The 25,795-nt window shown below is 45.2% G+C and overlaps 1 protein-coding gene across 2 annotated transcripts in view; it reads left to right on the top strand.

Moving 5' to 3' along the window:
• SECISBP2L (SECIS binding protein 2 like) overlaps positions 1 to 25,795 on the top strand; it is a 111,251-nt gene that overhangs the window by 65,681 nt on the left and 19,775 nt on the right. Inside the window, exons 9-13 of one of the 2 annotated variants that reach the window (XM_029574945.1) lie at positions 4,683 to 4,766; positions 5,642 to 5,809; positions 6,340 to 6,481; positions 10,822 to 10,991; positions 20,639 to 20,677. In XM_029574945.1, coding sequence (XP_029430805.1) covers positions 4,683 to 4,766; positions 5,642 to 5,809; positions 6,340 to 6,481; positions 10,822 to 10,991; positions 20,639 to 20,677 — 603 coding nt within the window. The remainder of the gene's footprint in view (positions 1 to 4,682; positions 4,767 to 5,641; positions 5,810 to 6,339; positions 6,482 to 10,821; positions 10,992 to 20,638; positions 20,678 to 25,795) is intronic. The other variant, XM_029574946.1, reaches the window with a different exon arrangement.

Below are 25,795 nucleotides of genomic sequence, written 5' to 3'. Positions count from 1 at the left end.
TCCAGTGAACTTCGCTGCGTCCTTAGTTGCATCAGGCAGGGTACCTACATAGTGGCGCAACTGCAAATAAGGAAAGGTGTTATTAACCCCCAGGTTATAAAGGCTGTGGAAAATGTCCCAAAGGTCCCAATTAACCATAGGAGTGAAGGCAAGGATGAGTGGGGATTAGTAATAAAAACTAACAAGTTGTCTGCAAAGGCGACATATTTAAATATAACTGAGTCCATGTGAATGCCTCGAATCTCCTGGGAATCACTGATAGCATGCAACAGGGGTTCCAATTGTAAAAGAAATAACAGGGGAGAAAGAAGGCAGCCTTGTCTGGTGCCTCGCGTCACAGGGAAGGTGTCTGTGTTCCATTAGCTGCTATGCAAGCCCGCGGCACATTGTATAGTAGTTGAATAGCCTGAAGGAAGAAACCCTCAAATCCTAGGCAACGCAACACATAGAATAAATAATTCCACTCCACCCTGTCAAACGCTTTCTCAGCGTCAAAACTGATGGCAAGATATGGGTGGGACAACTGGGAAGACAATCTCCTGAGGGCACCTCATGGTCGGACTTCTCCGAAGAAAGGTCATCTGTGGTATCCCACACCACTGGACCTCTTCCCGATCCTCGTGACCCCTGGCATCTCCAACCACTGTGCACTTTTCTAGGTGGCCCCCTAAGAAAGTCTACGCCTGGGGGAGCAATCCCGCTTGGACTTACTGGCCAGATAGGCTTTGAGCAATAAAAGCATAAAATCTGGGGAAAAACAAGAAGGACCCCCCTCACCATCCCCCTCTAGGGGATTCAGGATCTTCACCCAACTGCTCCTCTAGAGCCTCCTGGGGCTCATTGGGGCTCAAATCGGCTGGCGACAGTGCTAGCAGGAGACCCCCCTCCCCCTGCCGCTTTATCCTTAGCCGCCTTAAGTTTTCAAGATGGCCTCCGTTCCTGCGCTTAGCGAGAGCGGATCGGCCTCATTCTTCGGAGCAGCTGGCAACCTGCCAGGGCCTCGCTGCTTAACTGGTGCCGCTACAGCCCCCCACAACGAACCCTGCCCCCCCCCCCCCCCATCCCCTGGGAGCATTGGCTGGCCTGGGAGAGCCGCGAAGATTGCTCTCCTCAGGCAGAGCAGCAGCTCATGCACAGCATGACCCGGTGCGATTCTGACCACGCAGCAGGAGTCGATAACAGCAAGCAGGATTGGGAGCTGGGAGCCGTGATAGCGCTACTGCCTAAGCGCCCTGCCTCCAGCCGCAACCAGCAACGGGGCGAGCAGTAAAAACCAACCACCACTTTCCTGTTCTTTCTTGTCCTATTTTTATTTTGTGTTTTAACTTTACGAAGAACAAGTGACGAAAAAAGCTACTTTCCTGAAGGAAGGGGTGGCAGAGGCTTCTCACAATCCTCACTGAGGAAGAGGCAGCCGGATCACCAGCTTTCACCCCTGGCGCACTAGAAAAGAGCAATTTTGGGTTCCCAACCCCTGCTCATCCTTAACCTGTGTTTGGGTTTGCACCACCTCCATCTGCTGGAGACAGAGAAATACTGAGGAGATGCAGGTGGCTCACCAGGTTAAGAGGTGGTGCCTACAAAACTTTCTTTGTTTCACCTGTTGGAAGGGAGGCAAAACCCAGAAGTCTGGACTGATATGGGTACGTACAGGGAACACGCTTTCAATATTGGGCCCATAGTTCTTTTTCTTTTTCTTTAGGGCTTTTTCCCACTGCAGCTCATCTTTCTGCCCTCTAAATCCTTTGGGAGATTTGTTTGAAATCTGCTTGGAGAATGCAGGCTTTTTGCTCAAGCTCTGCAGAAATTTAGATGCATAAGATTGATTTGTTTGTTTTTTTTTGTTTTTAGTGGGGGTTTTTTTGTTTTTAGTGTTTTTTTTTTTTTTTTTTTTTTTAGAATGGATTACATTGGAAGAAGGAATATAAAACCATCTCTTATTTTTTAAATTTATTTGTTGAAATTTAAAAATGAACAAAGCACAAAAAATAGTTTGTAAGAAAACAATGAAAATCTCCACACACACAAAAACCCCTTTCCAAGCATTTAAACAAAGAAGAAAAACAAAACCATCTCTTATTTTTGATCTGGCATTTCCTTCCTGCTCCTTTGGACAACCAGTTTAGCGAGAACAAAGGCTGGGAGCAGGTGCCATGAGTCATTATTTGAAACTATCCAGGGAGTTTTTCCCCCTTTTTTGTATCCCCTCCCAACTTGCTTTAGCCTGGTTGTCACAGCAATAGGCCTTGGTTGGGTCCCATGCATCCGGGCTCCTTCTTTTAACCCTTCAGTTATGAGCTCTAAATCCAGCCAATAGGTGTTGCAGTTGTGCAGTGACTATGATCCTTCCCAGCTCTACTGCATCCCTACCCTGACTGACCTGAGCTTGGTTGGCATTTATATTTATACAAGCCGTTAAGCCCGTTAAAACGGGCTACATTAACATTTTTTTTTGGATCATTTCCTTCCCCCTCATGCTCCCTCCCCCCTCCCCCACTCTCTCCCCTCAGTCACTCCTCTCTCTCCCCCCCTCCCTCCTCCCCTCAGTCACTCCTCCCTCCTCCCTCCCCTGAGTCACCTCCTCCCCTCAGTCACTCCTCCCTCCCCCCTCCCCTCAGTCAGTCACTCCTCCCTCCCTCCTCCCTCCTCCCTCCCTCCTCCCCTGAGTCACTCCTCTCTCCCCCTCCCTCTCTCCTCCCCCCAGTTACTCCTCTATCCCCCCCTCCCTCCTCCCCTGAGTCACTCCTCTCTCCCCCCCTCCCTCCTCCCCTGAGTCACTCCTCCCTCCTCCCTCCCCTGAGGTCACTCCTCCCCTCAGTCACTCCTCCCTCCCCTCAGTCAGTCACTCCTCCCTCCTCCCCCTGAGTCCCTCCTCTCCCCCCCTCCCTCCTCCCCTCTCCCTCCTCCCCTCAGTCGATCTCCGCCGAAGACCCGGAGCGGCGGCGGCCCGAAGACCCGGAGCGGCAGGAGCGGTGGCCCAAAGACCCGGAGCGACGGGAACGGCAGCAGCGGCGGCCCGAAGACCCGGAGCGGCGGCGGCATGCGCGCGAGGGAGGGACAGACTTCCTTCCTTCCATCCGTCTGTCCCTCCCTCGCGCGCATGCCGCTGCCGCTCCGGGTCTTCGGGCCGCCGCTCCGGGTCTTCGGGCCGGTGCCGCCGCCGCTCTTCGGGCCGCCGCTGCCGCTCCCGCCGCTCCGGGTCTTCGGGCCGCCGCTCCGGGTCTTCGGGCCGGTGCCGCCGCCGCTCCGGGTCTTCGGGCCGCCGCTCCGGGTCTTACGGGCCGCCGCCGCCGCTGCTACGGGTCTTACGGGCCGGTGCCGCTGCCGCCGCTCCCGCCGCTCCGGGTCTTTGGGCCGCCATTCCGGGTCTTCAGGCCGCCGCTCCGGGTCTTCGGGCCGCCGCTCCTGCCGCTCCTACAGCGCCATTTTTATTTTTAAGAGGCACACTGTGACCGACGTGCTCGCATGCGCGGTAGAGCTGCTCTCTACTGCGCATTTGCGGCACGTCGGTCAACCTTTGTTTATTAGGTTGATAAATATATAGATATATAGATATATATAAATATATATAGATATGGTTGTAGGGATAGTGGACCTTAGCCTAGTAGGCAGACCTACCAGATCCATACCAGCAACTGGTGAACGTGCCCTGGACTGGAATTAGACTGGAGTTTCAACTATAGTAACTCCATTGCCCGCAGGTTGAAACTTTGGCTTCAAGGGGCCAGCAGGGCTTAGTCAAGGGTCCCACAGGGCATATAGAGAAAGAGAGACTGGGACAAAGCCAGCATCTTGACAGGCTGCAGTGGGACAATTACTCAGAGATAGCCAGAGGTCGAGGCAGGCAGCAAACAGCATTGAAAGAGTTCATAGCTGAGGGCAATGGCAGGCAAGAGGGAAATCCGGATCTAAGGCAGAGGTCAGTACCGAATAGACTAGAGAAAGACCGGGATGAAGTAAAGCCAAGGATAAAGCAGGCTGAGCAAGGCAAGGCAGGCAGGAACCAAAGTAGGGAGACCTGCTGTTGAAGCAGTCCTATGGAGCGTGGCTGGGCCTTTCATACCCTTCCATGTGTGCTGGTAGCCAGGTTTCCTGCCAGGGAGCAGCATTGCTGACAGCATCATGGTGCCATTCCTATCTCTTTGGAGGCTGTCGGCACCTAGGGTGAGTGCTGCCACACGAAGACAACCCCGCAACAAACAAATATTTCAATTGTTAAAGTTTTATACTAATACTAACTGTTTTAATCGTTATATGTAAAGTTTTTGTAGACTCACTTTCTAACTGTTTCATTCCCAACTGTTTCTTGTAAAGCCGTGGGCAGTTTGTAAACCCCGGCCGATTATCCGTTCTATGTAAACCAGATTGATTTGTATTTCATACAGGAATTTCGGTATATAAAAATAAATAAATAAATTTTATTTATAAAATTGAATTGCGTTCCAGTTTTTACAGTAAAATATTTCAGTTTTGTACATAATCATTAAAAAAAAATCCAAAAACATAAAACCAAATATCAAACACAATCTTTATTTCTTCTTCCCGATGTCTTCTCTATTTTTAACTTCTAAACAATTTATACCTATCAGTCCAAAATCACACCAAGGTAAATTAAGACAAGCCATTCCCTAGTTTCATTCAGAAGCATCTAAAGCAGACTGAAAGATCTGATTTCTTTCTAGGATGAAGATGAATTTCCTGAGTTAACAAGCGACCATGGAAATACTAAAAGTGATAATATTCATCCAAAAATATCTCCACAAGTAGTAAGTAAAATTTACTTAATTTTTTGTGGTAACCTTAAGAAATTTAGAATTTCTTCTGATATGGCAGTAATAAATCTCATTGTGAAGGGTCAGGAAGCATCATGGGACCATATCAGTGTTTATGCACTGAAAGAAAACAAACATTTTATGTTGATAGTGCGATTTCAAATAGATATATGTGTAAGAGGAGGACTTCAGTTAGTTCTTGTACCTGTTGCCAAGCCATTATTTTCAGAAAAATGTTTCCATTATTATCCTGGCAGAGCACAATAAAAGTAAGAAGATTAAATGTTTTCTAAATGTTACTGTACTTCATTACTGCTGAAGGATGAGCAGAATATCTATTGGAATAAGCTCCCCTTGGAGATCAGGATGGAACAGAATAATTCTCCTTCTGAAAAAATGTGAAGATTTGGATCTTTGCTGAGATCCCAATTAATAGTGCCTGTTTTAAGTTATAGGTAGTTTGAATTCATATCTTGAGGATGTTTTGATTTTTTTTTAAAACTAATATGTGTATTGTATACATACACACACTCACAAATTCCACAAGTGACATACATTGTCACATGTGGAATATATTCGTCTTCATCTTGTATTTTGCAATTAGAGCAGTGGCATGCAGGAAACAGAAATGGTAGTCCCCAGATGCTCCTTTTTATTGAGTATTTATATATTTCAACTCTTTATAGAAGTATTAATCCATTTTTTGAATGCTGCGAACATTGAAGGTTTGTGTTGTATTTGCTTGGTGATGAAGGATTTTGGATTCTTTTCATTTTAGGCTTATTCTGCTCTTCTTGAGGGACAATTTCCTCCTTTTTCATTAGAATCTGTTTTTAATCGTACGTCTTTGCTTTCTTTCATGACTTCAGCTGGACGATTTACCTGAAAATTCTCCAATTAATATTGTCCAGACTCCAATACCCATAACAACCTCTGTACCCAAACGGGCAAAAAGTCAGAAAAAGAAAGCACTTGCTGCAGCGCTGGCCACAGCTCAAGAATATTCTGAGATAAGCATGGAGCAGAAAAAACTTCAGGTTTGTAAGATTTAACTTGCAGGGTAGATTTGTTAATAAATGCATCCAGCAACATAGGAAATTAGAATTGATGATATAAGTATGGACTTTTGTTTGTAGCTCAGAGCAGCATGCTAAAGAAAAGGTATGTAGCTGTTGGGAAAACAGTGGGAACCTAGGGGGCCTATTGATTTGAATGGATGTATCTACCTTCACTTGCCACTTCCAAAGAGTTGCATGATATGTTTTGAAAGAATAAAAATATCAGAAAAATTCAAAAAACAAAATATAAATATAAACAGAAATAGCACAACATACCTTAAATTGTACTACTGATAAACAGCAATAAATAGGCTTGGTAAAATGCTGACATGTTTGAAATGTTAGACATGCAGCAGTTCTTTGACTTCTTGACATCCTAATGACTGATGATTAGATTTTAACAATTACATGGTCTTTGGTTTGTAACTGGGAAATTGAGTCCACAGCAGTATTTTATCACTGCATTGTTCCTGAGTATTTTTATTGCATTCGTGTTTTCCATTTCACAGGAGGCTTTGTCAAAAGCATCTGGGAAGAAGAGTAAAACGCCGGTGCAGCTAGACTTGGGAGACATGTTAGCCGCACTTGAACGACAGCAGCAGGCAATGAAGGCCCGTCAGATCACGAATACCAGACCCTTGTCATACACAGGTAGGCATGTTTCCATTGACGTGAAGGTAATGGAAAGGAAGTGATATTTTCTACTGCCGATAGCTTCATGCCGCAAATCGTTGTAGATTGATCCACTTTATAAGGTATGTGGTTGAACCCATAATGAGGATGATCTTATGATGGCAGGTTAGGGTAAAGTCTGCCTGTACCTTTGTGGGCTGGTATGTGCACAAGCTCATCTGTATAAAGTTTTGCCTGCTCTATAGAGTTCATAACTTCTGCAGTTGAACTTGTGTACTTACTTTTTAAAATACCAAAGTATGCGCATAACACCCAGCTTCGCCCCAGAATGCCTCTCTCCAGTTCATGTAAAAGTATGTGTGAAATTGGGTTGCACACATACCTTTATGCACATTGATACCTTAGGCAATTTGGTAAATGAAATTTCCCTGCACGTACCCGGATCAGTCCAGACCGTGGGTTGAGCCTCCTTTCCAGCAGGTGGAGACAGACTGAAACTGAAAGGGTGTCCTACATGAGGACAGAGCCTATCCTGTAACCCTTCAGTATTTGTCTGCCTCCAGCAGGTGAATCAGCTCACCCTTCGGTCTCCTGATTTCGGCTAGTTAGCTGACTATCCTTCTTTCTTTGGATCAAGCAAGTACTTCTTTCAAACCATTTATTTCATGGTGCCCAAGAAAGACGGGGCTTTTCGGCCGTTCCTGGACCTCAAACGGGTCAACCGAGCTCTCAAGATCCCACGTTTTCACATGGAAACCTTGCGAGCGGTCATCGCAGCGATTCGCCCCAGAGAGTTCCTCGCCTCACTTGATTTGACAGAGGCGTACTTCCATATCCCGATTCACCTCGATTACCAGAAGTATCTTCGTTTCCACATCCTCAACTGGGATTTCCAGTTTCGGGCCCTATCTTTCGGCCTTGCGACCGCACCTCGCACCTTCACCAAGATCATGGTGGTGGTGGCGGCAGCCCTTCATCGGGAAGGCATTCTAGTTCACCCCTATCTGGACGACTGGCTTGTGCGGGCCAAGTCGGAGGCTCTCTGCAAACAGGCGGTGAATCGGGTATTAGCCCTCCTCGCGTCTCTCGGGTGGATAGTGAATTTTTCCAAGAGCAACCTTCAGCCCTCCCAGGAGTTAGAGTTCCTGGGAGCCCGCTTCGACACTCGAGTGGGCAAGGTCTTCTTGCCTCGTGCACGGGCCCTCAAGTTGATCGGCCAGATTCGGAATCTGCTCTCGTTGCCGTTGCCAACGGCCTGGGACTACTTGCAGGTCCTCGGGTCTATGGCTTCCACCTTCGATCTAGTTCCCTGGGCTTTTGCACATATGCGACCGTTACAGAAAGCTTTGCTATCCCATTGGCAGCCGGTGTCGGAACAGTTCCACATAGTCCTCCCCCTCTCGGCCTCTACCGTCGCCAACTTGCAGTGGTGGCTTTCACTCCTTCATCTTCTCCGGGGAATGCCCCTTCAGTCTCCACAGTGGATGATAGTAACTACGGATGCCAGTCTCTCGGGCTGGGGTACGGTCTGCCTGTCCCGGTCCACTGAAGGAGTCTGGTCGCCCATTCAGACTCGCTGGCACATCAATCGGTTGGAAGCCCGGGCGGTGCGTCTGGCTCTGCAGGAGTTCCTGCCCCTCATATGCGGCAAAGCAGTGAGAGTGCTGTCCGACAACTCCCCACCGAGTCTTACATCAATCGTCAGGGGGGCACCCGCAGTCGCCTGGTGGCCTTGGAAGCCAGTCGTCTCTTCACCTGAGCAGAACGACACCTGGATTGCCTGGCGGCCTCCCATATTTTCTCAGTCGCCAATCGCTCGATCTGGGAGAGTGGGAGCTCTCGGACGCAGCCATGGATCTGATCGTCGGCAGGTGGGGCCCCCCCACCTGGACTTAATGGCGACCATGCGCAATGCCAAGGCCAATCGGTTCTTCAGCCGCTGGAGGGAGCACGGCTCGGAGAGAGTGGATGCTCTGGCTCTTCCTTGGCCCGCAGACGTCCTTCTGTACGTGTTTCTTCCGTGGCCCCTAGTGGGAAAGGTTCTCAGGAGAATAGAACTCCACAGGGGCCAGTGGTTCTGGTAGCACCCGAGTGGCCTCGCAGGCCATGGTTCGCAGATCTTGTCAACCTGGTGATGGACGGACCTCTGCGGCTGGGCCATTTTCCTCGTCTACTGCGACAGGGGCCTGTATTTTTCGACCAGGCCGATCGCTTTTGTCTAGCGGCCTGGCTTTTGAACGGCGGCGTCTGAGACGTAAGGGCTACAAGGAAGAGGTCATCTCCACCTTGCTTCGAGCCTGGAAGCAGTCGACTTCTCTAGCCTACGTGCACGTTTGGAAAGTCTTTGAGACTGTTTGTGAGGAATCAGGTGTCTCAGCTCGCTCTGCCCCGGTCTCGTTAGTTCTTTCTTTTCTACAGAAGGGTCTCTCCAAGGGCCTCTCCTTCTGTTCTCTCCGCGTGCAAGTTTCCGCTCTTGGCTCTCTTCTCGGACGGGTCGAGGGTCATACTTTAGCGGCTCACCCGGACGTAGTTCAGTTCTTGAGGGGAGTCAAACACCTGCGTCTGCCCGCTCGCAATACTTGTCCTTTGTGGAGTCTCAATCTGGTCCTCTGGGCCCTCTGTTCTGCGCTGTTCAAATCTCTCGTTCGGGCTACGGTAAAGGACCTTATGCTCAAGACAATTTTCCTTGTTTCGATTGCCTCCACTCGGCGGGACTCTGAGATTCAAGCGTTGTCCTTTCGAGAACCCTTTTTGTGATTCTCCGACTCCGGTGTCTCTCTCAAAATGGTGCCCTCTTTTCTTCCAAAGGTGGTGTCCGCTTTCCATGTCAACCAGTCGGTAGAGCTTCCAGTGTTTTCTCCGGACGAAATTGCGGGTACCGCTGGAGGCGACCTTCGTAAACTGGATGTCAAATGCGTTCTCCTCCGGTATCTTCAGGTTACCAATGACTTTCGGGTTTCAGACCATCTTTTTGTCCTCTGGAGTGGTCCCAATCGGGGTAAGACGGCTTCTAAGACCACTATTGCACAATGGTTGAAAGAAGCCATTTCCTCGGCTTATCTCTGTCAAGGACGGACAATTCTGGAGGGCTTAAAGGCTCACTCGCTAAGTTCTCAAGCTACTTCCTGGGCGGAGAGCCAATCTGGCTCTCCGCAAGAGATTTGCAGGGCTGCCACCTGGACGTCCTTGCATACGTTTGCTCGACACTACCGTCTGGATGTGCAAGCGCCGGTTTTTGGTTCCTTTGGGTGGCAAGTGCTTCGAGCAGGACTGTCTCAGTCCCACCTGGGATAGGGAAGCTTTGGTACATCCCACGGTCTGGACTGATCCGGGTACGTACAGGGAAAGGAAAATTAGTTCTTACCTGTTAATTTTCCTTCCTGTAGTACCACGGATCAGTCCAGACGCCCTTCCCTGTTTGTCTTTCTTTTCTGTCCTCTCGAAGCTTGTTCTTGCAGATTCGCAGATTTTGATACTTCATTTTTTTGCAAGAATACTGAGCAATTACACCAGAAGGCCTTGGTTGTTAAGTTCCAAGTATATGCAAGAGCCGTTTGTCATACCATGTTCCTTACATTGTTCTACAGTTGCTCAATTGAGCTTTATGGTTACTTGCTTGATCCTATTCTGGTTTTGTTGTTTTCTGCTTTGACAGTGGTTATACTGAAGGACTGCAGTGTAGGCTCTGCCCTCATATAGGATATCCTTTCAGTTTTGGTATCTCTCCACCTGCTGGAAAGGAGGCTCAACCCACGGTCTGGACTGATCCGTGGTACTACAGGAACGAAAATTAACAGGTAAGAACTAATTTTCCTGTTGTCTGCATTTTGTGATGGCTGTATGTTTTTTTTTATAAAGATGCAGATATGTATAAGTTTAACTGACAGTTATCCTACTATTTTTTCTCAAAACCTATTTCTGGCTAATTATTATCCTGTTTTAATTTTGAAAATGAAAAAACATGCTACATCACTATACCCTAGTCCCTCAAAAAGGAAGAGGCCATCTTCTGAGTGTATCAAAAGTCAAACTATGAGCTGTGGGGCAGTTAGTTCAGTTATGATTAATTTAATTCTTCCATCTGTCCAGCCCACTTTTATTATTCTTGACTCACAGAGAGGTCTTGGAAAATGTGATGCTGTTTTCCTTAACACAACACGTATAATGGTAACATGCTGTTAACCCACCATATAGAGTTCACATTGCATGATGTAAATTTCCTCCCTTTGTGCCTGTTCTTTTTTTTTTTCCCCCAAGGGAAAAATATCTGTCTGTCAACTGTTGTTCTTGGAAAGTTTAAAAACACATGCTCTTTGTTTCTACAAATGTGAAGCAAAGATCCCTTTTGTTTTATATAGTTGGCAGTGCCGTTCCTTTTCACACCAAAGAATCTGTCAACAGAAAGTCATTAATAAGGGGAGAGCCATCTATGGGTCCCCCTAATCCTCTGGACTCCACTGCTCCAAAGGTTAAAAGAGGAAAAGAAAAAGAAATTCCAAAACTGAAACGGCCTACAGCTCTTAAAAAGGTAAAAGCTTGCAAATCATGAAATGATGTGCACAACTGCTGGGCTGCTACTTCTCCTTTCTGTTTGTGTGCTGATCTTTCCAACATGTTTCTGTTTCCCGTTGGTTCTATCTGTGATTTTCCCATACAACCCTTAGGACCTCATTCAGGTTCACAATAGCCACAGTTTATTGTCTTACAGTACTAGCCAGTAGGGATGTGAATCGTTTTTTGACGATTTAAAATATCGTCCGATATATTTTAAATCGTCAAAAATCGTTAGGGCCACGATACAATAACAATTCCCCCGATTTATCGTTAAAAAATCGTAAATCGGGGGGAGGGGAAGGTGGAGGGCGGGAAAACCGGCACTCTAAAACACCCTAAAACCCACCCCCGACCCTTTAAATTAAATCCCCCACCCTCCCGAACCCCCCCAAAATGCCTTAAATTACCTGGGGGTCCAGCGGGGGTCCGGAACGGCCTTCTGAAATCGAATCGTGTTGTCTTCAGCCGGCGCCATTTTGCGCCGCCATTTTGCAAAATGGCGGCGCAAAATGGCGCCGGCCATACGTGTTGGCGGCGTGTTGGTCTATGGCCGGCCATACGTGTTGGCGGCGTGTTGGTCTATGGCCGGCGCCATTTTGCGCCGCCATTTTGCAAAATGGCGGCGCAAAATGGCGCCGGCTGAAGACAACACGATTCGATTTCAGGAGGCCGTTCCGGACCCCCGCTGGACCCCAGGTAATTTAAGGCATTTTGGGGGGGTTCGGGAGGGTGGGGGATTTAATTTAAAGGGTCGGGGTGGGTTTTAGGGTGTTTTAGTGTGCCGGCTCACGATTTTAACGATTTTCACGATAGTTTTAAACACCCAAATGGCAACGATACGATTCCCTCCCCCTCCCAGCCGAAATCGATCGTTAAGACGATCGAGGACACGATTCACATCTCTACTAGCCAGTGCTATTAAGACATGGTGAAAATAGTACCTTTCAATCAAAAGTTCAATTCCACATTTTAGCACTGTGCACTCAAGGAGCATTTCAACCTAGCCACATTTTTTAACACTACTTCTTTAGCAACCCGACCAGACCAGTCCAGACTAGTGTTATTCCTCCTTGCCAACAGATGGAGACAGAGAAAAACTTTTTAAGCAGACGCTACATATCCTTATAGGCTGAAGCAGCATGATGCTTAGCTAGAATTTCTCTGTCTTCAGCAGATGGGGCAGATTCCAGGAGCAGCAATATTAGATACAGGTCCAGGGACCAGAGGACTCATTTTGGGGTTCCGTTTTTCCTGAAAGGGTATTGGCTGAGACCTTAAGGGCTTTCAGGTGATGGCCATTGGATTGTTCTCCTTTCTCTTGAGGAACCAGCCCAGAGTAGTGTTAGGTCTTCTAGTGTGATCCCAGTAGTCCTGTAGGGCTGAGGGGTTCTTTTCCAGAGGTACAGGTGGTTTATCTGCATACTGACTTAAGTTTAAAAAAAAAAATAGAAAAAGGTAAAGTGATAGCACTACTATGAGAAGGGAAGAAGTGCCGATATTACTAAGAAGCTGGTATTGAAAGATCTTCAGCACAGATGTCTGCTGGATGATGATGGCTGAGAAGGGGAAGAAGCATATTGGGTGCCGGACACAATGCGTGTCAGCAGCTGTAGGGCAATTTGTGTGTAGTGTTTACAGTAAGCAGTCAAAGATCTGATATACACTCCCAGTTGAAGTGGGACAACAGTGATTCTAGGGAGGGAAGAGTGCGCTGAGCTGTGACCACCTGTGAGTGAGAATTTCTTGAAAAGGCCATGGTGGTAGTTTTCATGCTGGTGGGAAAAGTCAGCCATTTTGTGGCAGGGGGCATCTGGCTCGGAGCAAGAATGCCTTAGCAGAATTTGTTTATCACAGCAGTTTTCAGGGTTTGTGTCCTTTTAATGTGAATGTGGTCTCTGCTGGTCAGCAGCCCAGAGTATTCTGGATAGGCTGGAGGACTTTAATAGATTTTGTGTTGCTGTTGCATAAAGCTTATTGCTCTTGCAATATTCTGGTGCCCTTCCCCTTTATTTGTCTGTGGGAACAGGGACCTCTGTAGGATTCAGTCTCTTGGGTCGGGGGCCTGCCCCTAAAATGCCTAGATTGCTGAGGGAGTGTTCTCTAGAGATTCCTCAAGGGTCATTATTGTCTGGTTGGGACCCTCAGGATGAGGGAGGCAAGGAAACCTAGTGAGAGTGATGGTAGAGAAATAGAGGAGGGGGAGATTTTCACTCTTTCAAAGGAGGATTTAGCTGTAGTAAGGCTTTTCTGTAAGGAGATATTGCAACCTTTGCTCAAGTGCTGGGGTTTAAAGACTGTCAGGTGAAGGTAAAAGCAATAGAGGATCCTATTTTGTCTAGGATCAGGATCCTTACTTGATACTTTCCTTTTCCTCCAAGTGATTGAAGATTTGGTGGTGGTAAAATGAGAAACCCTGAATTTGCAGCTGATGATAGTGAGGTTAGTGGTAAAGTTTACCGTTTTAGAGAGTACTTTTGTCTGCCTAAGGTGGATGCATTGGTGACAGCTGCTAACCATAAGACCATATTCCTATGGAGGGTGGTATGGATCTTAGGGATTCTTGGTATTGCAAATTGTAATCCTTCTTGAAAGAGTTTTTTGAAACCTCCAGCTCCTCTTTGTAGGCTGTGGTGTGTGGTGGTCTGGTGGCAAGGGCTACATTCGATAGATATAGCAGCTATCACTGCAAGCAAAGATGGAAGGTACCTCCTTGGCCTGTGGCGAGGAACCTAGCTCTTGTGAATCAGTAATTGCCTTTGGCAATATGCTCTATGGCTTGTTAGAGCCTCAGCATGAAAAGTTCTTTGGCTTTGACTTTGGGCTGCAGATTCAGCTTCTAAATCGTATCTCTGCAAGCTTTCTTTGAAGGGAATTTTATTGTTTGGAGAAGATTTGGAGAAGCTAGTCAAGGACTTGGGTGATTTGAAGTTTCCGAAATTGTTAGTGGCAAGTTATGGGGATCCTTCTACAAAACATTTGAGAGACACTAAGCAATATAAACCAGGGATGCTTTTCTTTTAACCAAACATGCAGAGGCACTGGTAGGGTATAGTCTGATCAAAGAACGTCTAGAAGAGGAATAATAGAGATAGCAAATTATAAAAATGTCTAAATAAAATAAATAAGAATCAGAGGCACGGGTAGCACCTCGGGGACTCAACCTTCATAATGAAGGTCATGGAGTTCGTTCTAGGGTTCTTCATGTGGAAAGATGTCTCCAGTAGTTCTTTCAGGAGTGGACCCAGATTACCCAAGGCTGCTGTGTTCTTGAGATAATCCAGTTCAGGTATGCTCTAGAATTCAGCAGACCAATTTTAAAAGTTTGTATTGTATCGCCTTGTCATTCCATAGCAAAGCAGGAAGAGGTGTTAACACTCTAAGAAGGTTGATGTCAGTGGAGGCTGTAGTTCCTTTCCTGGAAAAGCAGAGAAGTCAAGACCGGTATTCTATTTATTTCATGGCACCAAAAAAAAAAAAAAGGAACATACTTCAGATCAATTCTGGACTTCAAGGAGGTCAACAAATATATGCATGTTCCATGGAAGCTCTCCAGTTGGTTTTTGTAGCAGTAAGAAAAATGAAATATCTGACTTCTTGATCTCACAGGAGCTTATCTGCACATTCCAATCAAAGCGGAACATCAGACATTTCTAATGTTTGTGGTAATGGGCAACCATTTTCAGTTTTAGTCTTTGTCATTTTGGAGTAGACATGATGCCAAGGACCTTTTTCAAGGTGATGGTAATGGTGGCAATTTTTCTACATAGAGAGGATTTTGGTACATCTTTATTTGCACGATTGGTTGATAAGAGTCACATTGGAGCAGTAGAGTTGGTTGTTCTTGGACAGAATAGTGCAAGTTTTGCAGATGTTGGCATGGGTAGTGAACTTTAACTTTAACAAAGAGTCTGCTGATTTCCTCCCAACATTGGAATGCTTGCAAACTTGTTTCAGCACCAGAATGGGAAGAGTTTTCCTGACAGTGTACTAGATGTTCAAATTGCGTTCTTGGATCAAACTGCTTCTGCAGGGAGAGTGTCCATGAATGTGAATGTACCAGAAGTCATCAAGAGACCCAGGAGGAAGCCCTGTTGAAGGAGTGGGGGGGAAGTTCAATATACGAACATTTTGGCAGCTCATATAGCATGGCTGATCCCAGGGAAATAGGAGCTTGGAAAAGCTGTGTTCAGTCAGATTGTACAAGAATGGGGCTCACCAAGGATGGATCTGATGGCCACCAGCAAAAATACCAAGGCTCAGTTCTTTTTCCACAGAAGGTGATTGAGAGGGTCCAAGGGTATAGATACACTGGCTCAGTGGTTGACCAAAGGTCTACTTTTTCTTCCTGTTGTGTGCTCTGGTAGGCAGAGTAATTCAGAGGATGATGGGTCATCTGAGTTTGTCCATTATGGTGGCACTGGGTGGTCCAAGGTATCCTTGACACATTGATTTAATGCAAATCAGAGCAGAAAGACGATTGCAACTTCCTCTAGGCAGAGAGCTGTTACATCCTGAATGAATTTTCTTGGATGATTCAGCTCAATTCTAGCTTTTGGTCTGGCCTTTGATAGGGCTAAGCTAAGGAAGGAGAGGGTATTCCTCCTCCTTGATTTCAGTGCTTTTGAAGGCCTGGAAGGCTTCAAGTTCTGTACCTTATTTTAAGGTATGGAGGATCTTTGAGACTTGGTGTCAAGGGTTTAGCCTAGTAGAGTATTGATCTCAGAGGTTTTCTCCTTTTTCCAGGATGATCTCAAGAAAGAATTAAGACTCAAACCTGTCAAGGTACAGGCAGTGGCAATATTGCATTTTAGAGAGAGGATTTAGATGTTGTCCTTTCTTTCTCATCCAGATGTTTCTCTGACCTCCCTTCCATCAGATTAGTCCCTTCATAGGATCTGAACTTAGTCCTCAGTATGAGGAGCTCCCTTCAAACATTTGAAGAGGTTTACTATTAAGGATGTGACTTTGAAAACAGTGTTTCTAATGGCAATATGTTTGATGTTTTCTTGCAAGGATCCATTCCTGTTTGTTTTTGTGGAAAAGGTGACCATCAGGCTGGTACCTTCTTTATTGCTGAAGATTATATCACAGTTTCACCTTAACTAGGTCATGTCTCTTCCAGCAATCTGGAAGAGGAAAAACCGGGAGAAGGATTCTTCTCTCTATGCTGTGGATGTCTGTCGGATTCTTTTGAGGTATTGGAAAGTCACAAATCCTTTTCACAGCAGAAAAGGACTGGAAGGCTCATCCTGCATATTCTACCCAGAAGCCCCTTGGAAGAGGACTCCAGAGGTCACAGCGAGCGATCCAGGCTTTGAACTCCACAGCCCCAGCTTCCAGAGGCCCTGCACCACTTGCAGCAGAAGAGGACTGGAAGTGCGCCATTCAAACTTCCTTACTATATCTACTTACCTTGCTATGCCTTATCTGTTTACTGGACTTTATTTGTTTTTATATATTTTACTTTTACATGGTAATTTTGTTTGGTAGGAGTAATTTGTTGCAGATTTTATACATAAGGAATCTAATCTAATCCCTGTTTTATTGTAACTTCAGTGTTTTCCGCACCTGTTATAGTTTTATTTTATTATATCTTCATTTTACACCCACTGTTAAATGTAAACAAGCATGATGTGATCCATATCGCGAATGCCGGTATAGAAAAACACTAAATAAATAAATCAAAACAAGAGTTAATAAGTTGGGTAACCAGGAATATATAGGTAAATTAATTGTAGTGTTTTGAGGGTCGTTGCCAGACACGCATAAAATAAATCCATAGACTAAATGTACTTTAGGTTAGCTTTACATCCCTGCTCCCTTAGAAATTTAAAATCGATAACAAATCAACAAAATTATGATGCAGGAAGTGGTCCAGCAGCGAGAGGAAGGCTTTCCAATCTTTCGCACTGCCACATATATTATCATCACCCAGCTGGCAAGAGGTCATATGTGAGCGCTAAGTGCAAAGAGTTCCAAGCCCTCAGAGGACGAATATGATCTCTGGAGTCTAGAGTGGCAGACCTGGAGGAGCTAAGGGAGACAGAGAGGTATAGAGGAGAGCTTCAGAGACATAATAGAGAAGTCCCACCTCCAGTCTGGTAGCCCCTGTGCTGCTTTGGAGGAGAAAAGTCACCAGGAAGAAGAGCATCAGCTTGATGAGGTAAGAAGCAATCCTGTAGCTAGGACCTGCACTCAAGATGATGTATTATCCTCTCACACCGAGGATAGGTCTCCAGGGGCATGTGCTTAGGAGGGAAGGGTTAGGAAAGCCATTATAGCTGGTGATTCAATTATTAGGAAGGTTGCTAGTTGGATGTCTGGTGGACGTGAAAATCGCTTGGTTATTTGCCTGCCTGGTGTGAAGGTGATGGACCTCATGCATCACATAGATAGGATTTTAGATAATGCTGGAGAGGAGCCGGCTATCTTGGTACATGTGGGTATCAATGACAGGAAAGAGCAGGAGGGAGGTTCTGGAAGCCAAACTTAGTGTTTTAGGTAGAAAACTGAAATCCAGAATCTCCAGGGTAGCATTCCAGAGGCAGGCAGAGCTCGAAAGTCTCAATGTGTGGATGAGACGATGGCGCAAGGAAGAGGGTTTTAGATTTGTTAGGAACTGGACTTCATTTTGGGAAAGGTGAGGCCTTTTCTGAAATGATGGGCTCCACCTTAGCCAGAGTGGAACCAGGCAGCTGGCACTAACCTTTAAAAAGATAACGCAACTTTTAAACTAGATGATGGAGGAAAGCCATAGTCGCTCAGAAGCGTATGGTTCAGAATGATGTATCTTTGAAGGTTTCTAAGTGATCAGGGAAAATAGGGCATCCCAGTAGGGAGGTTGCAATAAATGCCGGGGGGGGGGGGATCAGGTGTCTTTAAGTAAAGTGCAGAAACATTCCAAATTACCCCTGTCAGCTGATGAGCAGGTTGTTAATACAGGCAAGAAACATACTTTGAAATGTCTATAAACAAATGCTAAAAGTCTAAAAAAATAAGATGGGAGAGTTAGAATGTATAGCACTGGATGAAGAGGTAGATGTAATTGGCATCTCAGAGACCTGGTAGAAGGAGGCTAACTAATGGGACACTGTGATACTGATAGGATGGATCAAATTCGTGGAGGGGTGGCACCATATGTTAAAGAGAGCATTGAGTCAAACAGGATAAAAGTTCTGTAGGAAACAAAATGCAATGTTAAATCTTTATGGATAGAAATTGCAGGTGAAAAAGGGAATAATATAGTAATGGGGGGGGGGGGGGGGGGGGGAGGTGTTACCATCCATGTGGCCAGAATGAACTAACAGACAATGAAATGCTAAAAGAAATTAGGAAAGCTACCAAAATCAGCAGCACAGTAATAATGGGTGATTTCAGTTACCCCAGTATTGACTGGGTAAATGTTAAATCAGGACATTCTAGAGAAGTAAAGTTCCTAGATGAAATAAATGACTGCTTCATGGAGCACTTGGGAAATTATTTTAGACCTAGTCCTTAGTGGAACATAGGATTTGGTGCGAGATGTAACAGTGTTGGAGCCACTTGGCAATAGTGATCACAACATTATCAAATTTGACTTAAAAACTAGAGGGAGGGCAAAAAAGAAATCTATTACAAAAACATTTAACTTTCAAAAAGGTGACTGATAAAATGAGGAAAATGGTTAGGAAAAAATTGAAAGGAGCAACTGCAAAGGTGAAAAGTTTATTTCAGGCATGGATGTTTTTTAAAAATACCATCTTGGAAGCCCAGAACAGATGTATTCCACACATTATAAAAGATGGAAAGAAGGCTAAACAACTACCGGCATGGTTGAAAGGTGAGGTGAGAGACTATAGTATCTAAAAGAATATCTTTCAAGAAATGGAAAAGGGATCCGAATGAACAAAACAGGAAACAGCATAAGCATGGGCAAGTCAGATGCAAAGCCTCAATAAGGAACGCAAAGAGAGAATTTGAAAAGAAGCTTACCATGGAAGCAAAGACTCATAATAAAAACATTTTCAGGTACATTCGATGTAAAAAGCCTGTGAGGGAAGTCAGTTGGACCATTAGATGATCAAGGAGTAAAAGGAGCATTTAGGGATGACAAAGCCAGAGCTGAGAGACTAAATGAATTCTTTTCTTCAGTATCCACTTGGAAAGGTGTAAGAGATACCCATGCCAGAAATTATATTCAAAGGTGATGATTCAGGTGAACTGAAACAAATCTCAGTGAACTTGGAAGATGTACTAGAGCAAATTGACAAACTAAAGAGTAACAAATCATCTGGACCAGATTGTATACATCCCAGAGTGCTGAAAGAACTGAGAAATTAAATTGTGGACCTGCTATTGGAAACTTGTAAACTATCAATAACATCTATGGTACCTGAAGAGCAGAAGGTTGCCAATGTAATATCTGTTTTTAAAAAGGAATCAAGGGGTGATTCAGGAAATTACAGACCAGTGAGTCTGATGTCTGTACCAGAAAAACATGGTAGAAGCTATCATAAAGAACAAAATTGCTGAACATATAGATACCCATAATTTTTTTTTTTAACTATGCTTATTACTGGTAGAGGAGTTTTCCTTTTTAATGAACGTCGCTCTCTGTTATCTCGACTGGATTTTTATCTACCAAAAACGTTTTCAAATGTGCAGAATCAGAGAATCCAAATTTTTTCCCTTGATATGTTACATAACAAAGACAAGGAAATTTTAGAAAGAAAGTTGCACCTAGTGCTAACACTCAATTTTTTAAAGATAAAAAATACTTTCTCCTTGCCTGGGTGGCATGAGCAACATCTGGGAATATTTGGATTTTATGTCTGCAGAATAAAACATCTTTCTTTCTTTTTTTTTTTTTTTTTAAATTAATATTTTATTGAAATGTTTATCAATTCTTACATTAATAAAACATAGGAATTCAGGATTACACCACCACAAAAGAAAAAGTACCTTTAAGTAATTTTGACTATTGTCATCAACCTAATCTAGTCCACAATACGTTATAACAAGCAAATATTTCCTACATATATAATTCAGATCATGAGAGACATTTTAAATATGTATTTTCATCAATACCTCACCAATTCTCTAGATCATTCAGATTTCTGCTTTTTATCTCGAAGGAAAGTTTTCGAATGAGTAGGGTCAAAGAAAACAAATTTGTTTCCCTGGACAGTAATACAACACATACAGGGAAATTTGAGAAAAAGGAATCCCCCTAAGGATAAAATCCTCTCTTTTAACAACAAAAAATGTTTTCTTCGCATCTGAGTACTTTTTGCTACATCCCGGAATATCTGAATTTTTTTTTCACAATACAGAAAATCCTTATTTTTGAAATATTTTTGTAACACTAAATTGTCTATTTCACTATTAAAAGTAAAAAACGGAGATTCTTAGATCTTAATACGTTTTCCAAACCTTCAAGTTGTCTAGACATCACCAGACTGTCTTTAATAAAAGATGTATTTACTGCTTGTAAGTTAACCACTTGTGTATTAACCATGGAATAATTACATTCCAAATTATTTAAACGATTTGAATGGTCTTGAAGCATATTTTTTGTTTCAGTATTAAAAGACACAAATTGTGACATAGCCTGCGCTAATAATTTCTCGTTGCTATTCACAGATCTCCAAATATCAAGCAACGTCACATTTTTTAAATCAGGTAAATCTACATTTGAACTTTCCATCTTATCTATAGGAATTGCTGCTGCCGCTGGAGTATCTATAATCCCCAACAGCTACAGTTAGTTCCTTACCTTGAGGATTACCATTAATTAAGGACAATGCACTTAAATCATTTAGATCTCTTTCATTACTACTAGAGTCTTGACTTTGGGGCGATGAATGGTGGCCGGGGCTCTGAATCAAACCTGAGGAAAAAGATACTTCCGGGTTAGGATTTAGAAAGTCAGAATTTAACCTTCTTACAATATGTGAGTCCATAGGACCTCTTACCACCGACGTGGCTGGAATCGAGGAAAAAACCTTTATCTTTCTTTTCCTGCCCATGTATTCAAAAGGAACAAGCTAATGATGGTAATAATCACGGCAAGGAGCTGGTGGCTGCGCGCCGGTGGCCCTGGTTATATCCGGTCTCACTCACGGTCAGGTGGTTTCTCCGGGGGCGTGGCTCAACTCGTCCTGGTAGGAAAAAGTTCACAGATGTTCCTCAGGCACATGGCAGTCCCACTGGCTGATTCCCTCTAGTGGGGGGAAGTCTCTCCAGGTACACTCCCTTCAAAACATCTTTATTTCTAAAGAACTTTTTGAATAAATTATCCTTGTCCTGCTCAGCCATAAACGAAGCAAAGAGTGTAGCCCTGTTATTAATCACATCAATGGACTTTTCCAAGAAAGTTGAAATACCTAAACTGGGGGGTGCATCTTCAACAACATTTTGCTCTTCCACATTTCTCACCATTTTTCTAGGAAAATAATATATTTTAGATAATTTAGGAAGCGCCTCCTCTTCATAAAGCAATATCTCTTTCAAAAACTTCTTAAACATCTCTATAGGAGATAATAATCGTGTAAGAGGGAAATTAATAATTCTCAAATTCTTTGACCTCTGTAAGTTTTCAATATATTCAATCTCTTAATGCATAATGATACTGTCTCTAATAAACACGTTTTGTGAGCTTTGAATTAACTGAACCTTAGTTGTTAAAGCAACTACATCCTTCTCACAGTTGGTAATTTTCTTTACTTGTTCATCTATTGATGCTGTATTAGCATTTATTACAGTCTACAAGGATTTATTCATTAAAATATTACTAGCATGTCTAGATATCATTCGCCAAAGATCTAACAAAGTAACATTGTCAGGTATAATAACCGGACTAACATTACTTTCTGTATTAACTGGGAGCATTATTTTTGTCATATTATTTACTTGAGTAATATTAACATTTTCAGTCCATTGAGATTCAGCTTGTTTTATGAAGCTTGAGTCCCCTTGAACTGTTCCTACCAGTTCTCTAGCCACTTCTGTTAATGGTATCCTATTTGGCTCCGGTGGAGACGACGGTCCTTCGCCAGGACTTAAGGAAGCTAAAGACACAGCTCCCACACAGTCCTCACTCAGCGTTTCCATCAGTCTTGTGACATGATGATCTATAAGGCTGGTGCGATACTGCTGCACTGGAGATGAAGTTACGATTTTCGCCTTCCTTTTTCTCCCCATCAAGGAAGAAAAAAAGGAAACCAGACTTTGTCCCAAACACCAGACTCACCCAGACTAAGCTGGACCAAGTCGCACGCCCCTTCGGCCTGCGCGGCTTAGGTGACACGCCGGCGGCTGCAGGGCGCCTTGCTACCGCAGGTCTTATAGTCGGTAGCCACTCCCAGCTGACGTCACTCGCCATGGCCTCAGCTGCTCTTACCGGCAGGGTTTTATTTCGGGGGTCTCCAACGTCCGGGAAGCCTCGGGACTGCGAACAGCCAACTCCTCTCTCCTTCGCTCGCTCATAAAGAACAAAATTGCTGAACATATAGATAAGCTTAGTGTAATGGGACAAAGCCAACATGGATTTAGCCAAGGGAAGTCTTGCCTCACAAATTTGCTATATTTCTTGAAAGCGTAAATAAACATGTGGATGAAGGTGAGCCAGTTAATATAGTGTATCTGGATTTCCAGAAAGCATTTGACAAAGTCTCTCATGAGAGGGACTTTAGAAAGTTAGGGGATAGGTGGCAGTGTCCTATTGTGGATTGCCAACTGGTTAAAAGATAGAAAACAGAGAGTAGGGCTAAATGGTAAATTTTTCTAATGGAAAAAGGTGAATACTGGAGTGCCCCAGGGATCTGTTCTGTGACTGATGCTCTCTAATCTACCATATAAATGGGCTCTGACCGACGGCCCGCAGATGCGCAGTAGAGAGCAGCTTTACTGCGCATACGCGAGAGCACATCTGTCAAAGGGGAGAAACATGGCGCTGGGAGGAAATGGAGCAGAGGAGGTCTGCCTTGGAAGCGGCAGGGAGGAGCAGCAGCGGTGGCAGCGGCACAGACACAGAAGGTCTCCGGGGGTCTCTCTCTCGTGCTGGGAGGAAATGCCTTGGAAGTGGCGGGGAGGAGCAGCGGCGGGGAGGAGCAGCAGCGGCACAGACACAGAGATGGGAGGTCTCTTTCTCGCGCGCACCTCACCACTGAGCGTCGGGCGGGCCAGCAACGAGCTCGGTTGTGAGGCACGCGTGAGAGAGACCCCCAGAGACCTCCCATCTCCGTGTTTGTGTCGTCCAGTGGCCACGCTTAATGGGACCCTGGAGTGTGGCGGGCAAGCGGCCGACGTCTTGCAGCAACAATGAGGGACCCAAACTGCTTCCGCCGTTGGTGTGAAAACATCAAGAGAGGGAAAGGGGTTCTGGATGAGGTGAGAGAGGAAGGAAAACATTATTTAGAATTTATTTATTTAGAATTTTTGTATACCGACATTCTTGAAAGAAGATATCAAATCATATCGGTTTCCATTGAAACTGAACAATCGCAGCTGTGGCGTTACATTGAAACAAATTCGTCCGATAACAAATAACATTGTAAGTAAGAACACATCTTATACGTGGAAATAATCGCTGTAGTGGCGTTACATTGAGAGCGAGAAGTTAGATGACAGGTAACAAATAACCACAAACCAGTAACCATTAACCATTAACAAATAATAAATAGCATTATATGTAGAGTACGTCTTCATAAACAAATCCAAACAGACCGATGTTGGATGTGGAAATATAAATACCAATATCAAATACAGAGTTACGGAAAAAGGCGTTGCGGAAGAAGCGTCTAGGGAAGGAGGGAGGAAAGGGGAGATTAGGGAAGGAGGGGGGTAAGGGAGATAAGGGAAGGAGGGGGGTAGGGGGAGGAAAAGGTAAGTGATAATTGGCATTAGCTCATGCTAAGGAGACATGTTGTGGTAGTCGGTCCGAGAATGTACCTCTCTTAAAACATCAAGAGAGGGAAGGGGTTCTGGATGAGGTGAGAGAGGAAGAATGAGAGGGGATGGAAGGAAAACGGAAGAGGATATGAGTGACGTTCTGGAGAACATAAAAAGAGGGAGTGGAGGAGGGCTGAGGGAAGGGGTTGTAGATGAGGTGAGAGGGGAAGGAAAGGGAAGATGAGGGGATGGAAGGAAAAGGGAAGAGGATGTGAGTGAGGAAGTGGGAAGGGTAAAGTTGTGGAGAACAGAAAAAGGGAGTGGAGGAGGGCTGAGGGAGAGGGAAAGAGTTGTGGATGAGGTGAGAGGAGATGGCAGGAAAAGGGAAGAGGATAGTATGGGGGAGGAGGGAGTTGGGACAGGAGGAACGTTGAGAGCTCTGACTGGCGTAGGAGTGAGTCACATAGCGTAGTGACTGAGGGGACGTGAGGGAATGCGAGAGGGATGGGAGAGGGTGGGGAGTGACTGAGGAGTGGAGGGAATGGGAGTGAGAATGAGGGGGGGGAGGTGAGAGTGAGGGAAGGGGGTTTCAGTGAGAGGGGAGGGAGGCAGTGGAAGAAAGAGGGGTGAATAAGATTGAGGGAAGGGAGGTGAGTGGAGGAAGGGGGGGTGAGTGATCGAGTGACCAAGGTGAATGGGAGAGGGGAAAGGGGAGTGAGGGAGAAGAAATGTAGAAGAGTGCCGTTTCCGAAAACCGAACCGAAAAAAAGTTTTAATGTAGCCTGTTGGTATGGACTTAATGGCTTGTATATTTATAAATGATCTGGAAATGGGAACAAGTGAGGTAATCAAATTTGCCAATGACACAATGATCTGACTCAGTAAGGCAAGTCTTATGTTCTTATGTTATTATTCAAAGCTGTGAAATCACAAAACTGGGAGAATGGGCATGAAAATGGCAAATGAAATTTAATGTAGATGTTACGAATCCAGAGGTGGACCCTTGATCCGAAGTAGCGCTACCTAGGAGAGAATCCCCTCTTAGGTCCCTACCGCTGGAAGGCAAGGCCAGGTGTTTCCGTAGTTGAACAAGTACTTCACCACCGGAAGCCCGTGGTCCCCCCAGGAGGAGCCCGTAGGGACCTGGGCAGCTTGGACTTAGGAGAATCACTGAAGACTGAAGATAGGTTTGAATACAGGTGCCTCCTGAAGGTCGTGGATTCCAGACAGCTGGCCGTACGTCAGTCCAGGAGGAGAGGCCGAAGAATGGTCAAAAAACCGGTCCAAGTCTGAAGAAGAGTCGTAAGCCGGTCCAGGAGCGATCCACGAGAATGGTCGGAAGCCGGTCCAGGATCAATCCAGAAGAAACAGTCCAACAAGAGAGGAGGGCAGCAACAGGACCTTGCCTTAAATATCTGAGCCGAGGGAGGAGTCCCAGGAAGGAGTCACGACACCTTCCTGTCGTGGCCCCTTTAAATTAAATCTTCAGCCGCGTGTGTGGCTCTAAACAACCCGGAGGGGTGGAGTCAGCCTGGCTGAGCAGGAGCTATGCGGCCGGGCTTGGCAGCAGCTGCGCAGGGAGCGTCGGAGAGGGCTGCCTGACGCGGCATGCAGGTACCTGGCCCTGGTAATGAACCTGCGCGGCCAGCAGCCATGACAGCGGGGGCATCAGAGGCGCTCCGCCGACTCTGGCAAGGAACCGGCCCGGTTGCGGAACACAGCAGCCAGCGGCCATAACAGTAGACAAGTGCAAAGTGATGCACTTAGGGAAGAGTAACCCAAATTATAGTTACAAAATGCAAGGTTCCACATTAGGAATCACCACTCAGGAAAAGGATCTAGGTATCATTTTAAAAATATGTTGAAATCTTCTGCTTAGTGTGCAGCAACAGCCAAAAAAGCAAATAG

Source organism: Rhinatrema bivittatum, chromosome 13 (assembly GCF_901001135.1).
Source record: "Rhinatrema bivittatum chromosome 13, aRhiBiv1.1, whole genome shotgun sequence".
In the NCBI taxonomy this organism is placed as follows: Eukaryota; Metazoa; Chordata; class Amphibia; order Gymnophiona; family Rhinatrematidae; genus Rhinatrema; species Rhinatrema bivittatum.
This window is presented reverse-complemented; position numbering and strand designations above follow the sequence as displayed.